The 25573-nt window shown below is 36.3% G+C and overlaps 2 protein-coding genes across 2 annotated transcripts; one reads left to right on the plus strand and one right to left on the minus strand.

Moving 5' to 3' along the window:
* The first annotated feature begins 1338 nt into the window (after nt 1-1338).
* Nucleotides 1339-9081, plus strand: LOC104899860 (J domain-containing protein spf31). Its single transcript, XM_010687145.4, has 9 exons — nt 1339-1533; nt 2950-3040; nt 3152-3212; nt 3635-3712; nt 3966-4039; nt 8040-8150; nt 8237-8344; nt 8500-8538; nt 8639-9081. The coding sequence occupies exons 1-9, from the start codon at nt 1448-1450 to the stop codon at nt 8723-8725; spliced, it is 735 nt and encodes a 244-aa protein (XP_010685447.1). The 5' UTR covers nt 1339-1447; the 3' UTR covers nt 8726-9081.
* Nucleotides 9082-9475: 394 nt separating this feature from the next.
* On the minus strand, nt 9476-25339 carry LOC104899861 (serine/threonine-protein phosphatase BSL3). Its single transcript, XM_010687146.4, has 21 exons — nt 24525-25339; nt 23581-23641; nt 23359-23437; nt 23169-23248; nt 22980-23074; nt 22763-22862; nt 20752-20821; nt 19160-19261; nt 19003-19084; nt 18002-18181; nt 16488-16761; nt 16149-16386; nt 15484-15654; nt 13931-14169; nt 12607-12691; nt 12324-12422; nt 12037-12236; nt 11874-11949; nt 10727-10862; nt 10488-10627; nt 9476-10151 (listed from the first exon to the last, which is right to left on the minus strand). The coding sequence occupies exons 1-21, from the start codon at nt 24991-24993 to the stop codon at nt 10068-10070; spliced, it is 3060 nt and encodes a 1019-aa protein (XP_010685448.1). The 5' UTR covers nt 24994-25339; the 3' UTR covers nt 9476-10067.
* Between the last annotated feature and the right edge of the window lie 234 nt (nt 25340-25573).

The raw sequence follows: 25573 nt of genomic DNA on the forward strand, positions 1-25573 counted from the left end.
TTCACCAAATATTTCATAATATGTTACATTGGTTCTACAATTGACTGATTAACATGGTCCAAGTCCAACCGGTTGAATTCAATAAGAAAAATGTATTTAAAGATGTTGACTATCTTTCTAAGTAAGGTCATGGACTCATGGTAATTATTAAAAGTAATTAAGATTTGATATTGAATTATGTGCATATCATTACTTTTTCTAGTTCATATAGGGAAAATAATTTTAAAAAATAAAGGCTACTTTCAAAATTTTCAACCTTTTATCTTATTTTTTGGAACATTAGAAAGTGTTGCCGCATATATTAAAATAAAATGTTGGCAAACACAATAGAAAAGGCAATAAGTAAAACGTACAGATTTTTCACCAGTTACCTTTGAGGTTTTACGAAATGCGTGAAGTATTCTTGCGGTTTCAAAAATTCATCGATACGCCTTAAATTTGCATACAATGTACATACACCCTCAATAACTTATTAGTGTTGATTTTATTAACTTAATTGAATTATCTGAAATCGCTCAAATCTCAACCTAATTCGCCTATTAACTCACACTATGCCGAAAATGTCCAATTATAGTGGTATAAAAAGACTTTTTCATGCAATCAAAGTAGTTTTAATAGTGGTCCAAATACCTCATAGGCAATTTTGTCCGCTTTTAAAATACTTTGTTAGACATAATATAAAATATTAGGGAAATTATGATATGGGTCACCTAATTTTGGGGGGTCATTTATGTTAACAAATTCAACACTAATAAGTTATTGAGGATATCTGATACATTAAATCCAAACCTAAGGGGTACATGATAAATTTTTGAAACTGAAAGGTATTTCATGCACTTTGCAAAATTTCAGTGGTACCTGGTGAGAAATCCATAAAATACATGTAAAACCTAACCAACTTTACATTCTAAAACATAGGTCATGCAGAGGCTGTATTTTAAAATGAGAAAGCATGACATAAATTAAAACACGAAAAGACAAGACCAAATTACGATTTTATAAAAACGCCACCACCCGACACAACGGACCCGTATATCATGGCCTAAGTTTTTGTTCTGATCAACCAAAGATGATACATGCACGCACCAGACTACCATGTCGTGCCAGGCCAAGCCTCTTGCACGACCTAGTGTCATCTTGATCTTAAACCAACAAAGAAAAAAAAAAAGCATCAAATGGGCCTTTAATAAACGATGGGGCAATGAAGATACCATATTATATGGCATGTCAAATTGCACATTGGACCTAAAAAATGAAGATTGAAAGTTCTCATGCTAACTTTTAAATTTGGATCATGTTACATATCTTATAGCCCAGCTATTCCCAAATCGGATCCTTTGCAGCCCATTTTCAACCCATCAGAAGGTTTGTTTGTTGTTCGTTGTATTGATCAAGCAAAGGTTAGAGAGAGAAAAGAGGAAAGAGAAAGAACAAGAAGAAGAAGAAGATGGGAGAAACAGCAGATGATGATGCTCTTCTCAAAGAATTTTTTGCTGAAGTTGGTGAAGTTGAAAGAGATAATGAAGTTATTAGGTACTTTCTTTATTATTATTATTAATAATTATAATATTACCCCATTTTTGTTTTTGTTTTTTTTTTGTTGAATTCCTTTGTTTTCTTTCTTATCGAAGCTTCCATTTTATTTAATTCATGGGCAATACATAAATTTCGATGCTTTGTTCTATGTTTATTGCTTTTATTTATGTGATGAAACTTTGATATTTGATGGTTATATCTTATATTTGTCGAATCTCAGAAAGTTGTGGCAAATAAATCATATTTATTAGATTGTTACTTTGTTAGCTTGATAGCATAATTCGTTGAACTAGTTAGATATATGGAAACTGGGATGAATTAATTGCGGGAATTTTTATTTTTTTGGGGGGGAGGGGTTTGAATTGAGAGGATTAGTGATATTATGGAGTATGATTAATTAGGGTTTTTCACCCTTGTGTGTGGAAAGGGAAATCATATTGAAGAATCCTGTGTTGATACTTGATAATTGATATTATGGGGTATGATTGTTTAATGCCAAAGGTGTCTGAAGAGATGTTAAGGTATTTATAAGGGAGGGATTATCAATATGAAGTAGGTAAGGCACGATTGTCGATAACTTGATGAAGTTACGATCAGCGATTCTTACTCCCGATCCCACCCTCTAACCCCGGAACTACAATCCCCACTTACCTAACGCCTTGTAAAATAACTCCATGCAGGGAGTTGCTTTAGTTGATTGAAGAAGTTTGGTTAAAGCAGAATGTCTCATTTGTAGTAGGAGCATTTCTTTGTGTGTGGTTGTTGTTTCAGTAAGATACTAAGATGGAAGATTGGAGTGAACGATGTGATATTAGTTCGTGGAAAAACATTATTTTCGTTCAGTTCAAGGGAATGAATCTGATTTTTAGTTTATCATTTAAACGATCCTTTCTCCCTTTCTGAAAAGCGCAAAGGTGGATCTGCTGGTAACCTGGGGCAGGGCAACTACAATTTTTTGTTCTTGTTGCATATAAAGTCACCCTCCCTGTTAGACCATACCTCCTGTACCTCTCTACTAGTTTCTAGCTCTTTAGTATCTTTTCTTGGATGCTTTGCTCTTGAAAAAGTTACTTAGATTTTGGAATGCGGAGGTTTGTCATTCATGTGTCATCAAGTTGGGCAAAGAGGAGAAAAATGGGAAGTCTTGAAAAAGCTTGACTATGTGGAAATGTGTGTCATTCACAGAGGCTTTGCAAATACAAATGGAGGTTTCATTAGGTACAGAAAGTAAAGTGATTGATTTGTGATTTGAAAGAAGTAAAAGATAGTATGTGTTCAGCGTTGTATGAAGACTTTAGAGATATATGTCAAATATGTGTCAAGTGACATAAGCTTGATAGCTGGAAGCCTTGGAGTATAAAAAGTACTTCTCTATCAACATATTTTCTCTTTACTTACATGATTAAACTACAGGATCCTCTCGTGTTTCAAGTTGAACCCTTTTGAGCATCTTAATCTACCATTTGATTCATCAATTGACGAGGTGAAAAGGCAATATAGAAAGGTAAATTTCACTTACATACATTAGGTTTTTGGCAATTTCTGTTCCATACAGTTTTTGTACCATTTTGTGCTTTTCATAATTAGATGCTCATTTATGGTGTGACGTGTGTAGTTATCATTGATGGTTCATCCTGACAAATGCAAGCATCCACAGGCAAAGGAGGCATTTGGAGGTATGTTTCATTTTAAATGTTACTGAAAAAAGTTTAATGTTTTTGTGCTGGTAATCATCTGGGAAGGAAATGGCCACTTGTACCTGTCAAAAGTAAACCATCAGAATTTTACTGGCTAGTTGTGCATTTGATACCTCTTATACTCTGTATCTTACCAATTACCACCTCCACCCCACCCCCAAATAAGGAGGTTGGGAGGAAAGAGAATGCTTTCACATTTCTTCTTTGTTATATCCATGTCTTGGTTCCCACGAATTCATGCTATATATATCATGGACTTTTTTATATTAGTCCATTCCTGTACCCTTTTCCTTCAATTTATCTCTTTCTGTTTTGGCCTTTTGCTACATTAATTCTTGACTGTGAAAACTTTTCTTGGTGTATTTCTTTCTCATATGCTAATATGCTTCTGACTTGTGCAGCATTAGCAAAAGCCCAACAGCAACTTCTTGATTCGCAAGAAAGAGAGTATGTCCTTAGCCAAGTTAAAGCAGCAAAAGGTCAGCTTCCAGCTAATTTATGACATCTACATATTGCTTTTACTACTGCTGTAAGCCTGTAACTATTGTCCAAACCTATGTTTCTAGTGTTTTTCTATAGCTCATATTTGCTTCATTTTGTCAAGAAGTTGTCTCTAAATACCTTGTTTTTATTTTTATTTTTGCTCATTTTCTCTAGCACATTCTTTGCATCCTTGTCTCTTTGGAGATATAGATTTAGTTCAAACTGCTTAATTGGTCTATTGGATTGCAGAGGAACTTATGTCTGTGAGGAAGAAGCAACTACGGAAGGACACTGCTTCAAAAATAAAATCTTTGGTTGATGATGTATGTACACTTGCCATTTTCTTTTAGGATTTGTTGTTTTTTTTACCACTTTTTCTTTTACTCAATTTGTGCATTACTCACCATATTAAATTCATTCTGAGGCCAACTTACCGGAGTTCTTGTTCCTCCCCCCCTCCACTTTCTCACTCCACGATCTTTTTTTAGAACCTACACTCTCAACTCACTTGTAAGTTAAATATCATCTCATCTCAATTCTCAAATTAAGTTAGGGTTCAAACTTCTTAGCCCACCTTTATCTTATCCAAACAACTATAAAGTACTCCCTCCGTTTCCTAAAGATCTTCCTTGTTACCGTTCCTACAGATACCAAGGAGGATCCATGTATGTGGGGTGTGGGGTGGGTAAAGTAGGAGAGAGAAAGGGGTTAAGATAAATAAACAAATAAAAAGGGGTTAAAGTAGGAGAGAGAAAGGGAGTAAAATTGAATTAATAATGTAATGGTGGACCATATGATTAGGGACATGTGAGGGTAAAAAGGGGGAAAAAATTTCCAAATAAGGAATAAAGTAAAAGAGGGAAGATCTTTTGGAAACGCACTTAAACGGAAAGAGGGAAGATCTTTAGGAAACGGAGGGAGTATGTCTTTAAGCTCAATGTGAAGTCAAAACACATGAAATAGTTAGAAACTTGTGTGCATCACCCAACTCGAAAAGCCCCAAATTTGCATGTATATGAGGGTGGATAAGTGTCAATAGATGAAAGCAAAAGTGGAAAGAAATGTCAACTATAGCAGTTAAAGAGTTAAGGAAAATAGTACTTGTTGCAATTTATCCCTAATTTAGCAATTTAAACAGGTACAAAAGGACCTCCATATTAAACCAAGAACCCTAACCTAGAAACTTTTGATTGCAATCCATAAGTCTAGCACTTTCAAAAACCCGCAATTCTCCTCTATTAGGGTCGATTATGGCTAAGAATTGGAAACCCTAAATTAATTTGGGTTTGGATGAAAGAATTTTCAGTTGAGGTTTTTTTAAAAGAGAAATTTCATTATTTGAAAGCCAAACGGCACCATCTACAATAAGTATTAAAGAAAAATGAGATATAATCAGACAAGATCAAATCAAATTTGTTTTCGAACAAACTATAATGAACCAGATCGAGCAATACAATGCAACCCTATGTGGATGGGCGAAGCGTGAGCCGTCAAGAATATTGCCTTCTAATTGTCAAAGATAGAAAATTCACCAGCATATTGTGCTTTAAGCTATGGTGAGGTAGAGATATTGATTTTGAAGCAATGGCTTTACGAGGTTATGTAAGTCGAAGTTTCAACCATCAAATTGTCCATTGTGCTTATCTCATGTTTCAGATTAATCTACATTTGGAGTTGCTTGTAGAGTAGTGTCATTTAATGTTTACTAGGAGCAGGGAGCTCAAGAAGTTGATCACGGAAGCCGCAAGTAAATTGAGAACAATGAAACTATCGTGTTCTATATTCTATACCAATTGGGTCATAGCTGCCATAGTAGACATCATTCTGATTGGTTAGCAGAAACCAGAGCACTAAAGGTGCATCATATACACCTTAAAAACAAATTTAAGGTTGAATTAAATCCAATTAAGTCTGAATATAAGTTCCAATAAGTTTATATAAGGTTCATTTTACCTTAACATAATAGTACGAAGTAGCTTTTTACGTAGTAGAACTTGATTAAATTTAAGTGATTCTAGATGAATAATAAAAAGCTGGTATGACATTGCCAAATTCTCATCAACGACTCAATCTTTAGTAGAAAACGAAAACCAGAATACAAAGTCCCCAAACTCTTGAATAAAATCCAATTAAGTCTGAAAATAAGTTCCAATAAGTTTATATAAGGTTCATATTACCTTAACATAATAGTACGAAGTAGCTTTTTATGCAGTAGAACTTGATTAAATTTAAGTGATTCTAAATGAATAATGAAAAGCTGGTATAACATTGCACAAATTCTCACCAACGAATCAATCTTTAGTAGAAAACAAATATCAGATTACAAAGTCTCCAAACTCTTACAAGGAGAAATAAAATCTAACATATGGGTGAATATAATCCAATGTATGGGTAATAGAACTTTATTTGAGAGGAATAGTATGAACTACTTAGTTTAATAAGGGAGCTAGAAAATTCTTAGTTAACCATGTTGACCGCATCCAATTTTCCAATATCTTTATGTTGGTGGTCTTGAACTTAAACCAATAGGAATAATTTCTCATACAATTTTTTGAACTTCCACGTGGGAAGAGAAAAAAACCAAACTCCAAACTCCCATGAAAGGAGAGAAAGAACCCAAAAATTGGGTAGAAAACTCTAGAAAAGAGAGAATGGGGGATTATTAATTACAAAAGCAATAAAAACTAGAAGAAAAGAGAAGAATTGGGGGCTTACACCATCGAAAGGATGATGGCAGCCCCGAACTAGAAGAAAAGGATTAGGGTTTTTAAGGAGGAAGAGGAGAGAGGGGAGAGGAGGAGGCTAGGGTTTTTTCCCCTTCTATAACAAGGTTCTAAACTCCAGTTTTGAGGTTAATTTAGCATAAGAAGGGATGAAGTATGATATACAGAAAGTAATAGGAATGAAAAGGGTTGAAAAGGAAGGGAAATGAAAAATTCCGTCATGTGGACCAACTTTGGCCGGAAACCTAAACTGAGACAGAGTCAAGGTGGTTTTATTTTAGCTAGTTGGGTTTGGTAAAATTGAAAGAAAAAACAAAAGGTCGTAATGCACAATTCAAGGGAAAGAAAAGGTGGTTAAAAACAAAAAATCATTTATTTTATTTTTCAGTCATTTTTTGTTCATCTTTCCCTGATGAATTTTTCGGCTTATATGTTCCCAATACCTTGTCTTTGACGTAGTCTTCCCCACTATGGGAAGATGGAAACCCAGCATTTCTGTTCAACCCTGATAGTACCCCTCGTATTGTAGTTCTGATAATGATGTAGAGGTACTGCTGGTATGCATGTATCACATTAGCAGCTATAGGTTGCATTACCATCTAGGGTCCACCCTCCTCGTAGAAATAAAAGAACTGCAAAGAAAAAGAAAAGGATAGTAATTCGGTTTTAGTGTCTTAAAGCTGTTAACGGAACCTTAAACTAGCAACTGCTTTAGTTGAAGATATCAATTTAATTTAAATTTGTCATGGAATTAGTTAATTGTGATGTCTCTGCCTCTCTGGTGTTTGTTGCCTGGTGCTGTAAGATAAAGTCTGCTTGTGCAGTCAGATTAATGGAACAAGTGGGAATTGTATTTCGAAAATTCATAACATAAAAGATCGATAAGGGATTCAGGTAGAAACCATTAAAGTTTTGTGACTGGAGATTCTAATAAGTCTCTCTTCTTTCTTAACTCTCAGATCCCCAATAACCAGCTAGGTATAGTATGCCACATGATTGTCTTTTTGTTCACGGGAACATATGTGTTAAATTATAACAGACCAATGTTTCTTTGACTTGTCACTTTGGTAGGATATCTTACCTCGGCTACTCTCTCCTAGCAAAGGAAGGAAAAATCTGTTATACTGGAAGCTTCTAAGAATTTACTCATGTTAGTTAAAACTGACATGGAAACAAGAATGAATAAGATACAAATGCAAAATAGGTGATTAAATAATACTTCCCTTGTTTCTTTTTAGTTGACACGTTACGATTTGGCGCATAAATTAATAAGAGGAGAGGAAAGGCAAAAGCAAGTATAAAATGTGAGTGGTTTGTTAATTTATATTTTAAAAAAAGAAAAATGGTTGCAAAGGAGAATAAAGTTACCAAATAAAGAATTTGTGTCAACTAAAACCAAATGAAGTGTGTGTTATTTTGCATCTCTGTGCATAGGAGACTTGTCGATATCCAAGTTTTAGATACAGGATACTCCATAAAATTCCCATGCTACCTAACTTTTAAACAGCACTATTTCTAGCACTTTCTTCTTGTGTTTTGTTCATTCTCGAAGAATTTAAGTGTTTGACCAACTTTAATATATTCGTTAATTCATTGACAGAAATTTGACCAGAAGCATGAGCAATCACAGGAATTCCAGCAGCAGCTAAAATTGAAAGTACGAGAAATACTAACTGAACAAGAATGGAGGAGGAGAAAAATGGCTATGAGGGTAATTTTTCAAACACTTAATTTTCTTATTCTTGAAGTTCCTCTCTTTGGTTTTATGCTTTCCTCAAGCCCGTATGCTGTTACTAGATATCTGAGGAGGAAGGCAGGCTAAAGAAGGATGAAGAGGAACAAAAAGAGGTTTGGAAAAGGAAACGCGAGCACGAGGAGCAGTGGGAAGGAACAAGAGAAAAAAGGGTCAGTCTATCCCCGCTTTCTCCTTTGTGTATATCTTTCTGGTCATTTGCAGTGATTGCTGAAACCTGTGTTCTTCGTGTCAGTAATATATTTCACATCTAATTCACAGGATGGAGCTGTTAAAATCTAATGAACTGCTTTGTTCCCCTTTGCAGGTTTCTAGTTGGAGAGATTTCATGAAGAGTGGAAAGAAGGTAAGAATTGCCATGATTTTTATTTTTTGCACTGTTAATAGTTTCATTTCAAGATGTTTCGCATGTGCAAGATGTTTATATTACATTGCTGGCTATGCAGGGAAAAAAAGGTGAGATTCGACCACCAAAGCTTAAAACAGAAGATCCGAACAAATCTTATGTTCAAAGGCCAGTGAAGCGAGGTTAATGTATCGCCTAAGGACAAACGCTTAAAACAGAAGCTAGGACTAGAGGCTGTAATTTTGTATTCACCCACTCAAAACAGTGATAAAGCTTTGTAGAGTTTCCATTGTTCTGGGTATGACAATCCTCCACTGTGGTCTATGCCATTCTTTCCTGAGTGGCAAAAATGATTGTAAGATATAGTATAAAGTTAAATTCTTTTTATTCCCTTTCACAAGCAGTGGATGATGATTGTTCTGGTGATTTCTCGCTGAGACTGCTGGACTTCAGGAAAAACAAAATTTGCAAAATTTCTAATTTTGTCTTAAGCAGATTTAAATTTTCCATCTGTTTTGTTTTAAGCAGATTTATTGGTTTCCACATTTTGGTTTACTCTTTATACCCTTTTTGACTCCTTGTATTCTCTGTCTTACATACTCCTTTCACTTTTACTCTTTTTGTATATGTAAACTCGAATTCTTTACTTTTTTAGTTTCAATTGTCAAAGAAACGATTTCTTATAACTATTCAAGTTAGTTTAACCCCAATCATTTTGGAAAAACATTTTCCATGTTTTTTTGCAATTTTCTCCATTGGTCAAATTTGATGTCCGTATTAGCCAACGTCGGAAAAAAAATAGATGTATGGTCTAAATTTTGGGACTTCACAGAGTTTTTTGAACTTGTGAAGCCGGTTAAAATGATGACGTCGCATAAAAAATGAAATAATTGTTTGCTATTGTTTGCAAAATGAGGCCGAGGGGTACAGAAGGGGGGAAATGAACTGCAGTTTTTCATTCTTTGTTAGGCAAAAAGACTTTCATACCTCTGAAGAGAAATAAGTTACATAGAAAAATTACACAAACATCACCTCTATTATACAAAGACATCTCTCACCATGGATTTTGATAAAATGTTACCTCACCACCAATAGCATACACCCAACTTGTGACAAATACACCCTAATTAAGGATCAAAAACGCCCAAAAAAAAATTTAAGAAAAGAACTAATCAGAAGAATACCCAAAACTATCGACCTGACTAAAGAAAAAACCCAGACTTTGGACTTTCCACCAGCATATTTGATCAAATGTACAAGGGCTAACTCCCTAGGATACCCATGCTGGCAGCTCTTATACCACATTCTAAGAGATTGAACTGCCAATCGTGCTGAGATCCATACAACACGCATCTTCAATTGAAGACATCCGAATGTGTGCTTTACTCCAAGAGGATGGTCTTCAAAATTGTCATGGCCTAAGTGTTGATGAGTTCAGGACATTCTATATACAGCATCCTGCTATACCAAATGCCAAAACCCCCGAGCGGAAGCATGATCCAAATGAATGATCAACCAAATATATTCTATTAGATCCAAGCAAGAGAACCTCGGTCATTTGCAACTTGAGGTCGACCTCTAGTCGGTGTTGGTGGTCGGTTTGCATTGAGCTCCTGCAGCCATGCAAGAAATGAATTCCAAAGAAAAGAAACTAGCATCACGGGTTTAATTCATACGATTGTTTGGATAAGAGGGGGTTCAAGAGGAGGGAAAGGGAGGGTTTTATTTTCCCTTTGTTTGGATATAGCATGGAAGAGAAGAAGAGAAGAGAGGGAATCAAAAGGATTTAATTTCCTTGCCCTCTATATATACCAAATCCTTCCAATGTTGGAAGATTTGGAAGAACAAGGCAATCTCACCTTCCGTCTCCTTCCTTCCCTTCCCTCTCCCAACCCTTCCATTATTGCTATCGAAACAAAGTGTAAGAGAATAGAATAAAATCATCAAACCTGCATCCAAGTATCTTCAATATGACGCTCTGGTGAAGTCTCCGGTGATGAAATCGCTGGAGGCAGAGGATGAATAAGTTTTGGAACCACCACCAGATCCCTCCCTAATACCAGGATAGCTCCTGCATTATTTGCAGTACCTGGGAAGAGAAAAGATTAAGCTTCTAAGAGATAGTTTAATGTCAGAACAATAAGCTTAGCACAGTTAGAGACTGAAAGAAATTCGGCTTTAAACATACCGCAGTAGTTGGTAGCTGAAAACAAAGTAATTAGATGCCCTTGAGCAAACCGCTCAAAACCATCCATGACACATTCATGTGCACGTACAATCAACTGAAGGTCGTTGTTGTTGCAGAACTCCATGACACGATCAGGCTGCAAAATCAGAACACACCCAAACTCAAGCATTGTACAGATCTGATGAACAGCACTGTTCATCCAAACATTTTGCACCATGAGAAATGATGAAATGATCTCAAGCTTTGAAGATCAGAAAGTAGTAATTAGCGGAAGAACAAGGACGAAACTAATTAGCAATAACAGTCTCATTGGAGTCCTACAAGGTAACATCCATGGACGAAACAAATTAACAATAACAGTCCCATTAAAGTCCTACAAGGTAAGATCGCCTTTGTCAGATACAAAATCATAATTATCATTCACAGACATGTTAAACATGACGCTTCAAATGACTGCAAACATATAAATTATATTTAAAATAAATGACAAGGAAGAGAAAATTTCAATTCATCTTTAAAATTCCCAAAAATAGTACTATATCTCAGTTGAAAAAAAAAAGGGGGGGGGGGAAGGGAGGAAAGAAACACCAAATCCAACAAAACAAGCTTAATACACAAAGTTGACTGCTTGAGTAATAGAAGTACATTTTAAAATCCATACCAAACATCACGAGAACTTAAGATACAATATATTACTTTGTATCTAGCATTCAAAAGCTAAATGAACTTTGTTTAAGTCAGCACTATAAGTATGCATGTTCCTAACATGTTAAAAGTTACTACATACAATAGATAAACTATGAGTGAACCCACTTGTGAAACTGATATGGGGATTGTCGATGGTGACTAGCAACAACTAAACAATGACGAATATGCAGCAGGTGGCTCTGCTTATAGTAACAGAAAGAAGATAGCACATTTCCGTGAGCGCCTGATCATAGCAGTCTATCATATAGAATAGCACACTCATATAAGCACAACCATCCTAAGCCACACCCATATATATACAAAGAGAGAGGAAACCAGGACAGTATAAATCAAAGGAGAAATATTTAAAAAATATATAGAAGCCTTCAGATTAAGCAGCCACATTTGCTTGCCTCTGCTAAATATCTACTCGTACAACTTACAAAAAAACATAACTCACCCCGAATGTGACCAAACCAGGACCTCTGGCATTTGGACGCAATCCTTCCACGCTGTCATTTTCTGTTGGATCCGACCTACAAAGATTATTTTCATCATTAGCTACCCTGGATGAACATAGACCAAGGATAAAAATAATTGGTACATAAATTTGTGCGTCTAACCATAACAAATCCATAAGAACAATTGAGCCAGCTTCCATTGTAATAGGGCGCTGAATGTTCTCAATCTGTTCCACATGATTAATTGAGCGTCCAATACCACCATGCATACAAATAATTTTCTTCTCGATAAGAGCTGCCAAAGGAAGCCAATTGAATAATCTATTGAACCGATGCCACGCCCAGATACCATCTCTTTCACCCTATTCGATATAAGAGCATATTAAAACCTTTGCTTACAAAAAAATAATCATATTAACTTTGATGTTTCACATGGACTAATGGCATACCATGCGCTCAATGCACTCAATCCTGAAGCCAAAAAGGGCATTGATATCGGCAGCTTCATGATTTCCTCGAATCAAATGTACATTAAGAGGATACTCAACCTGATAATTAGAACAATAGAAGACAGCACATTAAATAAAATACTCAACCTACTACTCCAATTTCCCCAATAGAAGAAACCACATCAAATACAATACTAAACCTGCTACTCTAATTCCCCCACCCCCACCCCCACCCTGAACCCGAAACATAAAAAAAGGGGAATAAAAAGAAAAGAAACAATACCTTCAATGCTAGCAGAAGCGTAATGGTTTCCAAGCTATGTTGTCCTCGGTCTACGTAGTCTCCTAAGAAGAGATAATCGATGTATCTGACGATAATTAAGGAACATATGAGTTTGACTTGCATAGTTGCATATACGCAGAAGTTACCACAATTAAAAATCTAAAGATTACAAAAACAACTTTATGGCCTGTTCAGACTTCCCATATAGTCGTTTCATTTTAAATGATAGATATGGCCAAATTTAGCTGTTTGGAAATGCAAAGCATTTGGATATGGATTTGGCCTGATTCCACACGTGCTAAAAATAGCCCATAATGAGAACTTGATATTCTACTGAAATACATGTCATTTCAAATTCCAGCTATGATACTCTTCCCCTGCTTCCTTAATTTCCCCAACTACTATTTCCTTCAACTGCTCACCTTCTCGCAAATTCTCTCTCCTCATTGGCTCATTCAATCTACTCCTATTGTAAAAACTCCGGCAAACATCAATAGCCGGAAACACCGATAAAGCAGAGAATCAAGAAGAAACCCTATCTTTTAACATTTCAGAAAGGGCGGAGTAGGTGAAGATAGCAGACATGTCAAGACCCAAATTCAGTGGTTCCTGGTAACATATGTTTCCTTGTTTCATGAGAGAGCAAATGTGAGAGAGAAGAAGAGAGAATGGATATGGCAAATGAGATGCTAAAGATAATTAATTAAGAAAGGTAATTGGTGGTATTCTGATTTTCCACTTCCCAAACAGCATAATGAATTTTAAATGATGGATTTCAGATTCTTGTTGCCCCCAAACAAATGATTTGCAATTGAATGTCAGATTTTGAAATTAAAGAATCGAAATGAATCATTTGAAATTAAATCCTATTTTCCAAAGACTACCTAAAGTATCTTCCTTCCATCTAGAGCAAACAGTCAAGTTTCAACCAATACTAAAACACATAATGCATCCATCAACCATTCCCAAGAATCTAATTTCAAATGAGTCTTAAAGCTTTATTGAATCGGAAGTTGGTTATTAGAAAGCAAGGAAAAGAAAATGTTTCGAACAAAATCTTTTGCATCAACTGTAGAACCTGACTAACCCCAACAAAGAGAGAGAGAGAGAACATAACACCCCATAAGAAAAGGAGGAAAATGAGAAATGGATTTGCTGCTACAAAAACAGCAGTGGTTTCCATGTCCTCAACAAAATGCTACATCACCAATTGCATTCAGACACTCATATTGTTGATTCAGACTGCTAAATATCCAAACATGAAAAAAAGCAAGGTACAGATGATTTAGTTGAACTACATTTAAGCCACAGAATTAACACTTACGCTATGTCCCCAGCCGTTGATGGAGAACCATATTCATCAAAAAGTCGCATAAGATCCCCGAACTGTCCATGCAAATCACCAAAGATTTTAATAGGAGCTCTGAGTTGAAGGACACTTGGTTCACTTGCAAAAATTCGTTCAGCACTGTCACATAGATCTGCTATGTCGTTGCAGTCCAAGAAAAACTGTCGGCGAACGGGAGGTTTCCAACCTCGAGGTTTCAGAAGATGTGCTACAACCTAAAAAGGAAAGAAAAAGATATCATTCTGCAAACTTCTAGGTGAGACATGCTCATAATGGCAAGATTTAAAACGATTCGATGTTCTAAATTTCGTTGACATATAGACTAATATGAACATACAGCAACCTATATAAGAAGTTAAGATGAATACTCTACACAACGCTCGCATACTTAATGTGGTTTTGTGGTATAATAAACTGGCTTATTAAAGCTTTAAAGCTCGATTCACATTTTTGGTTTCCATACCCCCCCCCCCTCCATACACACACACAATCAAACAAAGATACAAGACATTATCTACATATAATGAGCTTATCTGTCTTGTGTAGCCGAAGCCAACAGCAATGCAAGGTTAAAAGCTTAGCCCTTAGGCTGAACCTATCAGAGAGCAATAGATATTTGTTTTATGTAAAAACTGTTACAGATATTTTGATGACCTAGTACTACTATCTAATCTCTAAAGGGACTTGTATTACAAAAATACATTGTTAAGAGCATAGAATAGATCTATGTGAAAGGAAATAAGTAATACTCCCTCCGATTTTTATTAGTTTACCCACTTTTTTGGGCACAGAGTTTTAGGAGAAATGGTGTGTGGGGAACAAAAGGAAAGATGAAGTATTAATTCATAGTATTAAAATTGATGTGTGTTGATCATGGAAAGACAAATAGAAAAACTTTAGTTCAAAGATAATAATAAACAATTGTTGGGACAATTTTTTTGAAAAAAATTAGAGGGTAAACTAACAAGGGACAACCCAAAAAGGAAAGTGAATAAACTAAAAACAGAGTTTTAGGAGAAATAATGTGTTGCCTGCAGGGGATAGAGAATTATGAAATAACAAGGGGTTTGATAAAGTTCAAGGTCCAAAAGGCTTTACATGATCCACAATCCTAAGCCTTGGCATAAAACCAATCTTGTTTGTAGCAATTGTCTCTCTTGAGAATGCCTTGGATACTTTCTCGAACGCAATAAGCACCCTTCTATCAAATAAATATATGTGGACTAATACGGACTAGATAAATGCATGTAGCTAAATACACAAAACTTGGGGCCTCAGGCACGTATGAACACATTTAGGAAATAAGAATTACAGCACAATAATCTCATGGACTTTATTGCTCCCACTCACTAACTTTTGTCATACAAATTGAGATCTCTGTAAGACATTTTATAACCGACTCTCTAGTTCCTAGGGAGAGGTTGCATATCTTGAACTCACAAGACCACTGCCTTTGACGGAATCCACACCAGGTGTTGCCAATTTTATGTGCATTGGTGACATTAGAACAGCAGGGAAAGATCATATACCTTTTTTGGGATACTATTGATGGACATTTGCCGATCAAGTAGTTTCCTTGCGGCAGTAGCATTCTCTGGGGTTCCATAACTAACGCGCCTGCCTTCATTCTCAAACTGATCAATAGAAAGCTGTCTAACCATGCCACCCAAAGCTCCACCAGTTTCTGCAGCTACAACCACCTGTAAAACCCAAAAAGAGTTTTATCCAACAATGACTCGTGTACATTACTTGAGAACAACGAGCTTGAGCTCAAAATTCAAGCAACCCTTCTTGTTAAAGCAAAAACTGATACAAGTCCTTCCATCCAGAATTAATCGTCATAACTATTTTAGGATGTATGGGAAGAAATTGTAACCTATCCTAATACAATGATGGATTGTAAATAAATTTCCCAATATTCCTCTAGTTATATTAAGGGATGAGGAGAGGACACAAAAGGAACGAGCTATTATAGAGGGTATTTCTGTAAAAGCATGTTAAATCCTGAATGATGAGGATTGGAGTAATGTGGCAAGTTGAAAGCTAAACAAAGTGAACACACTTTAGTCGATTATAAAACTCAGAACCTTAAAATCAACAACAGTTCTTTAGCCTCGATGAAAAGATCATGAGCATGACAAGTGCTGTGGCTTTGGTGCTTAGTGCCTAAAGAGAGATTGAAATTGATACTCACAGCTCGGTGATGGAGCCTAACCCCTGGCGGAGGGGTAATATTTGATGAAGAGTCGGGTTTGATCATAGTTGGAATCAGCTTCCCACTAGGTGTCGCTTCAGCACCACGATCGCCCCTATCTGGAAGTTCTACTTCACCATTAACTTGCCGTGCTTTGGCAGCAGCTAATGTAGCACTGATAGCCTCTGCTTCTGCTGCTGAGGCTTCAACCAAATACTCGACTCCTTTGCTAAGCCTCCTGCAAATGATCTTGTCAGAAAATCTATCCAATTTACGGAGACATCTACCATCCAACAGTGTAAAGTGAAGCCACTTTCTAAAAAATTGACATTAGCTCACCGGCTTCCTTGCAGCATCGCATTTTCATGACTTATATCTGTGTACATGTCACCATTTACAGGGGGAGCGACAGGGTTCCCCAGCACAACTGAACCATCAGGAGTTGATTCAGGATCATTCTCCCGTATTCTGTCATCAGCAAAACCATACCTTCCAGTCAATCTTCCTGGCGGGGAATTGGAAGCAGCAGCGGCAGCTGCAGCATGTGAGGCCGCAGTTGTGGTCTCAGCAGCAGCAAGATCTTCAGCGACAAGTAAATCATCAAGTAGCACACCTAAAACAATATTGAAACTCCATCATTCAACCTATAAAGATAAAGAAAAAAAAAAGGCTCTTTATAGGGACTGCGCAGGAGGCAAAGGCATATACAAGATTTGACACAGAAACAACAAAGCCTTTATTCCAAACGATTTTGGGTCGGGTAACAAGAACTGTCATAAGGAACCATCCGTGAAAAGTGAAACAAGACAAGTGTAAGAATAAGTTGGAGAGAGTAAACAAATAAAAATTAGGAAGTGAAAGTGATGGAAGTAAGATGAGATAAACATAAGGAACAAGAAAACAGGCCAATTGTGGATTGGAAACCAAAAAATGAGGATATAAAAATATTAAGAGATGTTAAAAAAGATGGAAGAAAACAAATGCAAAGGTTTGAGAAAACCTTAAGAAAGAAAATAAATATATATAAACCTTAACAAAGAGAATACAATATACTTCCTTCGTTTCTAGAAAAAATGAAACACTTGCCATTTTAGGCCGTTTCAAAATAAATGAAACGTTACTTTATTTGGTATTTACATCTCTCACTCTATCTCTCTCCTCATCACATGGGTCCCTCTTTTTCTTTCTCTCTATCTCTCTCCTCTCCTAAATCCCCGTAACAATCCCCTATGTTTCATTTAAACATAATGGAGGAAGTACAAGATTTGACACCAAACAAAGAAGGAAAAAAAAAGGGAGCACAGGAACACATATTAGCAGCGAAAGAAAGAGACAGAGACCCACATACTATTAACTAGATATACCATCAAAACAAACACCGAGAAGGGGGAAAAGAAACAAGCTCAATTTAATAACCAAAAGTGTGAACAAGATTACCAAAGATTTAAACATTCTAAATAGGAAGCATTAGTGCAAAACCGATCGGGAAGGAGGCTACCTCCAGTTACTTACATCAAATTGAACCAATAGACAAAGCACCATAATTGCATCATTGGAATTATTTAACGTGTCACTTTCATGCTCATTGCAGCAAGAGCTCGGGTTGTCTCAGATGGTATGACCAAACTGCTTAACTATTTCCTTTCTGCTTATCCTTTAAGTATTTTATTGTTACTATAACTTCTACAGAAAAATGAATACATATTTAACTCTTTAGCTTATTACCAACTTTTTTCAAATCTTATTACTTCTTTTAGTAATTGACAGTCTAGCTGGCGAACCGTCACTCTAAATCATTTGACTTTAAGTAAACAACAAAGATATAAACCATCATCGTAACTAAGATGTCTTACCACCACGTAAACCACCGTATATAAAAATTAGGTCACCAACTGCAGCAGCTGCATGCCTACACCGCCTTGTTAACTCAACAGAGGCATCTCCACCAGCAGCATCAGCACTGTAACGACCAGTCCTTGGACTAGTAACTACTGACTTTGTATCACACCAAACACCTGCAGCTGTATCCAACACTGCAACAAGGGGGAAAATGCAATGTTTGTGAAAGAGAATGGAGCAGCAATAACAGTATACAGGAAAGGAGACAAATCCACCTGCCGCATAAATGGCAGAAAAACTACAAAGATTTAAAAAGGACCAGGAATGTCAAGGAGAAAGCTGGTAATACTTTTTGTAGAAAATTCCAATATATGATTTTTACAAAAATCAAAATGTTCCATTATGAAATATAGATCAAGCTCACAGCTTCATCAGCGTAAAAATAATACTACCTTCTTCCCATAATTATCTTCCTATATGCCCAAAAGTTAAAATTAGAAACTTTGACTGCATTTGGTAAATCACACTCTATTTTATAAAAGCCCGTATCCAATTTCCTATTTACAAAAAAAAAAGAAAAGGACCCACTTTTAAATTCTCTCTCCTCCTTGCTTTAGTATTTGAAACTACAATAATTTAGACGAACTTGGAAGAAGGGAGGAAGCAATTAACATGTAGGATCTTTATAAATTTGTCTTTTATGTGTAATTTCAGAATATCAACTTTCTACAAATTGTATTAGAGATATAAATGGTCATAATTGCACATAATAGATCGTGAACATTCTCTTCTAAAAGAAAGTTGTTAGACAAAGGGAGCATTCAACAATATGATACTCTTCGGATAGCAGATGGGAATACCCTGTCAAAAGAGCATATCAACTTGTGTTGCCTAAATGGCTAAATAGATACATCATACATATTACATGGCACTAGACTATGATGCAGAATATAAGAAGTCCCGTCTAACTGTAAAAAGAGAATTCAAGAGTTGTATAGCAATGAAAAACATGTACCTGCGACACTGGATGAATCTTCCACCATACGCCCACCACCAAGTGCACCTCCAGAAACATGCAGTCGTGCATTGACAAAAACCTATGAAGTATCATTTTTAGTTGCTGTTTGACAAAATTAAAAGTACAAGTTTCTGAAATGAGAAATGAAACACACTGCAGCATGCTGATATCTAGGAGATGGCGAAACACCAGGAGCAATTGCCCATTCCCACCGACCATCTCTATGCTTAGCAAGTCCATAAGCACTTGCCAATGGCTGCACAAAAAAAAAAAAAACAAGACAACGATGCAGGATAAGCAATAAAAAAATTTACAAATAATAAATTTAACAAAAAAGAAAAGACAAAGGAACCATTGTTCATTCAGAGGCAGTGCATGTTCCCTAACAAGTAATAGCACAAACATGATGTAAAGCCTCTAAAAAGTGAAAACACATAATCATCTGTATATTTCAAGCAAACTTGATTTACCCAAAGCCACAACTAAAATTAACATAATCTGCACAAGATCCCTCAATGGTAATACAGCTAAATTGACACGGTAAAATGTTTACGGAAGGCATAAAATGATAGCAATCAAATACAAGAACACCCAAGTAGACCTTTGTGATGAAATGGAGTAAATCTTATATTGAAGCAAAAATTAACAAAACTGCCATGTCTTACTATTTGACGGACCATCTATGCCTCTATGAATAATAGTTCCATGAATAGAGTTGTCTAAATGACGAAGCGCGTCCAGAATATTTACAGCTAGCATATTCTAAGAGACATGAAACAGTGATCGCAAAAGATATGAGGTAATAAGCAACAAGCACATTTGCACAATTGATTTTACTTCAATTCACGGATACTCTCTCCGTCCTACCGATATTGTTAACTAACCTATCATAGTTTGTCCCATTTTATTGTCCTCTCGGGTCAATATTACATGCTAAGTTGGCAAACCAGTACTTCAGGTGTTTCCCCAGAACCACCCTGAAATATTGAATATTCCCAAAATAACCCCAACATGCCAAAATATTCCAAACTCACCTTATTTGTCACAAAGTGGTATTTTAGTTGATGAAAAATATTAAGAAAATCATAGTACTCCATACATATGAAATTCATGAGAAATGACATCGAAATCATGTAGTACTCCATCGAAAATTAAAATTTTGCGACATATAAGTTTAGTTTGGGAGAGATTTCAGCAATACAGGGTCATTTAGGGAATCTCCAATAATTTATGATCATTTAGGGAATTTCCAAAAATGTAGAGTTATTTATGGAAAACACTCAAAGTACAGTGTTACCTTCATATATTGTACAATTTCCCAAAAATGATTATTTAGCCAATCCACTTTCTCCATTCCCACACGCCACTACGCTCTTAGCTATCGGTTAGTTTACTACTTCCTACATTTTTCTTTTCCTTGCAACATTGAAGCATGTAGTACAACGATAGGAGATATAAAAGAACCCCATGTGCTAAGAGAGATATTATATTGCCAAAAATGTCGACGTTGCAAGTAATATGCAAAAATGGAAAATGTTTAATATAAAATAATACCGGAGGAAGTATTCATTAGTTACATTTCTTACAATTCGTGAAAAGTCAAGATGAAAGCTATGTGAATTGTGAAACCACAAGTTTGAAGAGCATTTTTCATGCAAAGCCCATGCTTTACTCTCTAAATCACCCAAGATGATGGAATTGAGAAGAATCATTTACACATTCGACAACTTTGACAATTCAACTTACCACACTGTTGGCATCCCTCCCTCCACAGAGTAGAAGAAGACCATCAGAACGTGCACTTGCTGTTGCATACCTAACCAATATTAAAGAAGATGAGACTCAACCAAGAAACCCAACAAAAGTACTAATGGCGAAACTGAATAGCAATATCTAACAACATGCAAGATAGAAGATATGAAGTATAAATATATCAAAAAAAGGACTACACTTACATATACATGCATTTTCTAGAAAAAAAAAAAAAAGGTCCTTTCTCATGTAAGAAAATCAATAAGCAACGATATCTTGCATGTCACAAAACAGTCCTCTTTGTCGATATCTAACGCTCCACCTTCCATGGCATCAATTCTTCATCACTGCTGCCCTAGAGCAATGGAAACGCTAGGACTACAGCAAACACAATCTTAGTCTTTCTCTCACATTTCGGGAATCTCTATCTGCACTCCTTACCATTCTTGCCACTGCTCACCCCCCCCCCAAAAAAAAAAAATATCCACAAAATCTCTTCAACAGAAACGCATGCTTAGCTGCATGTGACATGCATGCCTCAATCATCTCGGCCTTGAAGAGCATATCTCTTGCCTGGGCTCAAGTAATATTTTGCTTCTCGGAGCATCTTGCACAATTTACAAAACTGCCACTAACAGGAGCAGGTGTTGTCTTAGAGTCATAGACCAACATATCTTTCATTGATACATCACCAACCATAGAAAATAATCTGTGACATAAAATATAGGCTCCTATCAACTATATATGCATCTGTAACTCTGTTCATCCTTAACCTATATTTTAAATGTATTACATTGTATTTTTAGACTATTCTCATAACCTACTATGAACATATCATTTTATTAATATGTATGAACAAATACTACAATATAAAAATTTATTTGATTTGTTTTAATATATAATTTCAAAATATCAAATATTTATAATTTTTACTTAGAGACAAATCAAGCTATTGATGGTCAAAGTAGTGCATTGGCAAATATTAAGAGTTAATTCAACTTGAAATAGTTTAATTAAGCCACCATTATTCGACGACTGTTAACCAAAAATAAAGAAAGGCTGTATCATCTTTTTAGTGCATAAGGTTGTATTGTACATGGCTAGTGTCCTGATTGCAGACCTGTATGCTGGTAACATCCCCTCAAGCCTTCAGCATCATCCTCCAAATTATTGCTTTGAAGCAGAAAATCTCAATCCCTCATCTAACTCACAGATTTCTTTCCTCATTATTATTCATCATCCTAGGTCAGCTCTGGTTGCTTGATTGGTATACACCACTATAAAAGCATCGCATCTTGCTTACTCATTTCATTGACAAACAGCCCTAAAGCACTTTCTTTGCCTAAAAACAAAGATACAGGACAATACAGCATCTTCTTCATCTAGTCAACAACGTACCCCTTTATACCCTCATATGCAAAAATGTCTCAAATGACAAGCCATGACCATTAATCAATTCCCAGAACTCCATAAGTCTAGCTATTCCAGCTCCAACACAATTGCAAACAACTTCTGCTATCCCAAAAAACTTCGCCTGATTTTTTGTTTTATTTTTTAGGTTGGATGCCTCTATGATCATCAATACAGTGAGCGGATGGTTACACTAATAGGAACATGATGCATCAAACTTATGTTACTTAATAAGTAACACATGATTCTAGTTCGGACTTTCCAAGCCAGCTTATGTACACAGCTGAAGTATCCCATTGCCCCATTATAAGAAACAGAAACGCACAAGCAAGTTACCCTACTTACGTAAGAGGTTAGTAGTTTCTCCCTAACAAGCATATTCTCACCCCACCCTCTCAGATACGAAAAAGAAAGGGAAGAAAGTCATCTTGCAAGCAACACTGTGCATATAACAGAGCCCACTCACGAGGAATCATCCAATGTTTAAGATAGAGATCAGTTCCTGTTGACAGTTATCACCCGTGTCCCTCTCAAAAGAACCTTACTAAATTTCGTGAAAAATTGTAAGGGACAAGATAAAAAAAGAGGGTCTTACATGCATGGAGGCGGACCTTCACCTTCAGGTTCTAGTTTCCTCCATTCATAAGGTTTTGCCGCAGTATCTAATGCCCAAACATCTGCCAATGGCCGCTTTCCTACAGGCAGTCAGCAAGTTGTGATGCATGAGTGCCAATTAGGATATCAGAGACCATAGAATACATTCTACGAATTAAGTATACGGAGAAAAGACATCCAAAAAAAATTATACTCACCATCATTCCCACCAATGCACATAAGATACCTTTGTCCCACAAGAGCCATTACATGCCCGTAACGTGGCCCAGGTCCGGGGCCTTGAACAACCACCCTAGTCAAAACTTCTATGTTAGGCATATAAGTTAGAGTAAAAAAGATCAGCAAACTATCAAATAAAACAAAGTCATCATTCTTAGTCATCAAACCTATGCCAACGTGGCTTTTGTTGCGTAAGGTCAAGAACATGTAGATCCTCAGCAGACAAACCAGCTGGACCAATACCGCCCTGACGAGAAATTAACAGCAGTCAAATAATCTTACATGCACAGAATAAATGAGTAACAGAGAGAATGTTGCAATCCTACTCCTAGGTGAATGATATAAATGATTACCAACCTGTATAACCACCATAGTGCCAACAGCAGTGGCTACATGAGCTGCCCTTGGCGTGGGAGGCTCTCCAATTGGAGCTATCCTGGAAGTTTAAGCACCCATAACATGAAATTATATGTTCATATATTGGTCTCCTCATATTTTTTCTACCACTTGACCACAACTAACCCACAATATACATAGACTACAAATGTGAAAAGAAAAGCCAAGAGAACATCCTCTTACCTAGACCACTTATTGGTTAACACGTCATAACAATGAATATCTGCTGTGGCGCCCGCTAGTCCTGCCGTGTAAAGAAGGCACAGTTTCAATCAACACAGACTCACAAGAACACAACCTTTATAAAAAGATAACAATAAAGAAAAACCTTCATAAGCAGTGCTATTCTTATCGTTCACTCTAACCTTTTCATACCAAGTGTGAAGCCAAAACATTTAGGGTCTGTTTGGTTTGATGAAAAATGGCTTTTTATGGAAACTACTTTCCGGTGGAAAATGCAATGAATATAAGTTTTCCTTTGTTTGATTTGATGGAAAACTATTAAGCTAAGTAGGGAGAAATGGAGATGTTGGGAATGAGAGAGTTGAGGAAGATGGTTTTCCTTCAAAATTTTAGAGGTAAATGTTTACAAAGGGACGGAAAACTCTTTCCACCTTAATTTTCCTTTCTAAATCCCTTGTCCAACCAAACAACGGAAAATAGTTTTCGTGAAAATCATACTCTCAGTTTGTAACTATATGGGAAGCATTGCTCCATCAGGCAAAAACAGTAAGTACTAGCTATACAGACTGCTCAACAGCAAGCAATTACTACAGTGAGTGATTACTAAATTAATAACTAAGTCATCAACATCTCATATTCCAGGTCCCATGAAACCAAAGTATCTATCACAATTCACAACTACTTTATAAACACGATAATTAGGAGCACTGATGGAAACACCAAGTATCATTCACTAACCACCTACCCTTTCTTTTCTTCTTCTTCCATTTTTCTTTCCTTATAAGAGGCAATTCATATATAATCAATCAATCCACAGCTATACAAAAGAAAACTCTAAAGTAACAGGCAGCAACCCTAAGTTCAATTAAAGACTAATAAATAAATCAAATCTAAACAATAGAAAAAATAACAAAAACAAGAATAAGAAAGAAGTAGAAGCATACTGATGCCAGCACTTCCAGCGGAAGACGGAGTTCCGGCGGCAGCAGAATTTCCTTCAAGAGCAGTAGCACCACCAAAAAGGATCAACCTAGGCCCAATATAACCTGGACTACCTTCTTCCCCGACCGCCGGAACCGCTGTCAAAGTATGGCCACACCTCGGCCCAGCTCCATCCTCTTTCTTATCTATTATCGCATTTACCACCGAATAACTTGGCGCACACCGAGGTCCAACTATCTGTCCTTGCTGCTGCTGCTGTTGTTGTCGTTGCTGCTGTTGCTGTTGTTGTTGCTCTCCATCTTTCTCCATCGGAGAAGAAGAAGACGACAACGACGTCGTTTGAGAAGATGAAGATTGCGAAGATGAAGCAGGTGAAGAAGATGAAGATATAACGTTGTTGTTGTTGTTGCTCTGTGTTGATAATGAAGGATCTTGATCGTTCTCCATTGACGAAGACGAATCTACCTCCATCTTTCTCCACAAAATTTTTCAAACTTAATAACAAAATTAAAATTTTACCTAAACCTAATTCTTGAGATCGCAAATTCAACTCCGGAAATAATTAATTATACATCTTCAAATCACTAATTTCAAAAAACCAAATCCAAAAAAAAATTCAGAAACCCTAGCTATTTCTCAGATCGATTTTTCCCTCTTTCGATTCAAATTATTATGAAGAGAGAGAAAATGGTGTTTTCATTTCACTCTCTCTTTCTCTCTATGTCTCTCTGAAAGCCACGAAAGTCGAAAGTGAATACAAATCTTTCTCTCTCCTCTTTTCGCTGGATTTTCCTTTTCTTTTTTTTACCGGTGTTTCTCTATTTTCATTTTTTCTCTTAAAAAAAAAACAAAATTAAAAAGTTAAGTTTTTAATAATGAAAAAGAATTTATGTCCAATGAGAGAAGAGAGAGAAAGAGCGTAAAAATGACGGCCGATGAAGGTGTATAGTCAGGAGGAGAGAGAAACGGCGTCAGGTGAGAGAGTGAAAGTGACGGCGTTTTAAGATGAAAGTGGTGATATACTGGAAATGTTTAACGGTGAAAATTAACA

Source organism: Beta vulgaris, chromosome 7 (genome assembly GCF_026745355.1).
Source record: "Beta vulgaris subsp. vulgaris cultivar EL10 chromosome 7, EL10.2, whole genome shotgun sequence".
Lineage (NCBI taxonomy): Eukaryota > Viridiplantae > Streptophyta > Magnoliopsida > Caryophyllales > Amaranthaceae > Beta > Beta vulgaris.

Excerpts from the sequence above, each read along its gene's own strand:
- LOC104899860 (XM_010687145.4), top strand. The coding sequence starts at position 1,448 with ATGGGAGAAACAGCAGATGATGATGCTCTTCTCAAAGAATTTTTTGCT. Across the intron at positions 1,534-2,949 it reads AGAGATAATGAAGTTATTAG|GATCCTCTCGTGTTTCAAGT; the intron begins GTACTTTCTTTA and ends ATTAAACTACAG. Across the intron at positions 8,345-8,499 it reads AAGGAACAAGAGAAAAAAGG|GTTTCTAGTTGGAGAGATTT; the intron begins GTCAGTCTATCC and ends TCCCCTTTGCAG.
- LOC104899861 (XM_010687146.4), bottom strand. The coding sequence starts at position 24,993 with ATGGAGGTAGATTCGTCTTCGTCAATGGAGAACGATCAAGATCCTTCA. Across the intron at positions 14,170-15,483 it reads TCAATAGTATCCCAAAAAAG|GTTGTAGCACATCTTCTGAA; the intron begins GTATATGATCTT and ends TTTCCTTTTTAG. Across the intron at positions 12,237-12,323 it reads TTGAGTGCATTGAGCGCATG|GGTGAAAGAGATGGTATCTG; the intron begins GTATGCCATTAG and ends TATATCGAATAG.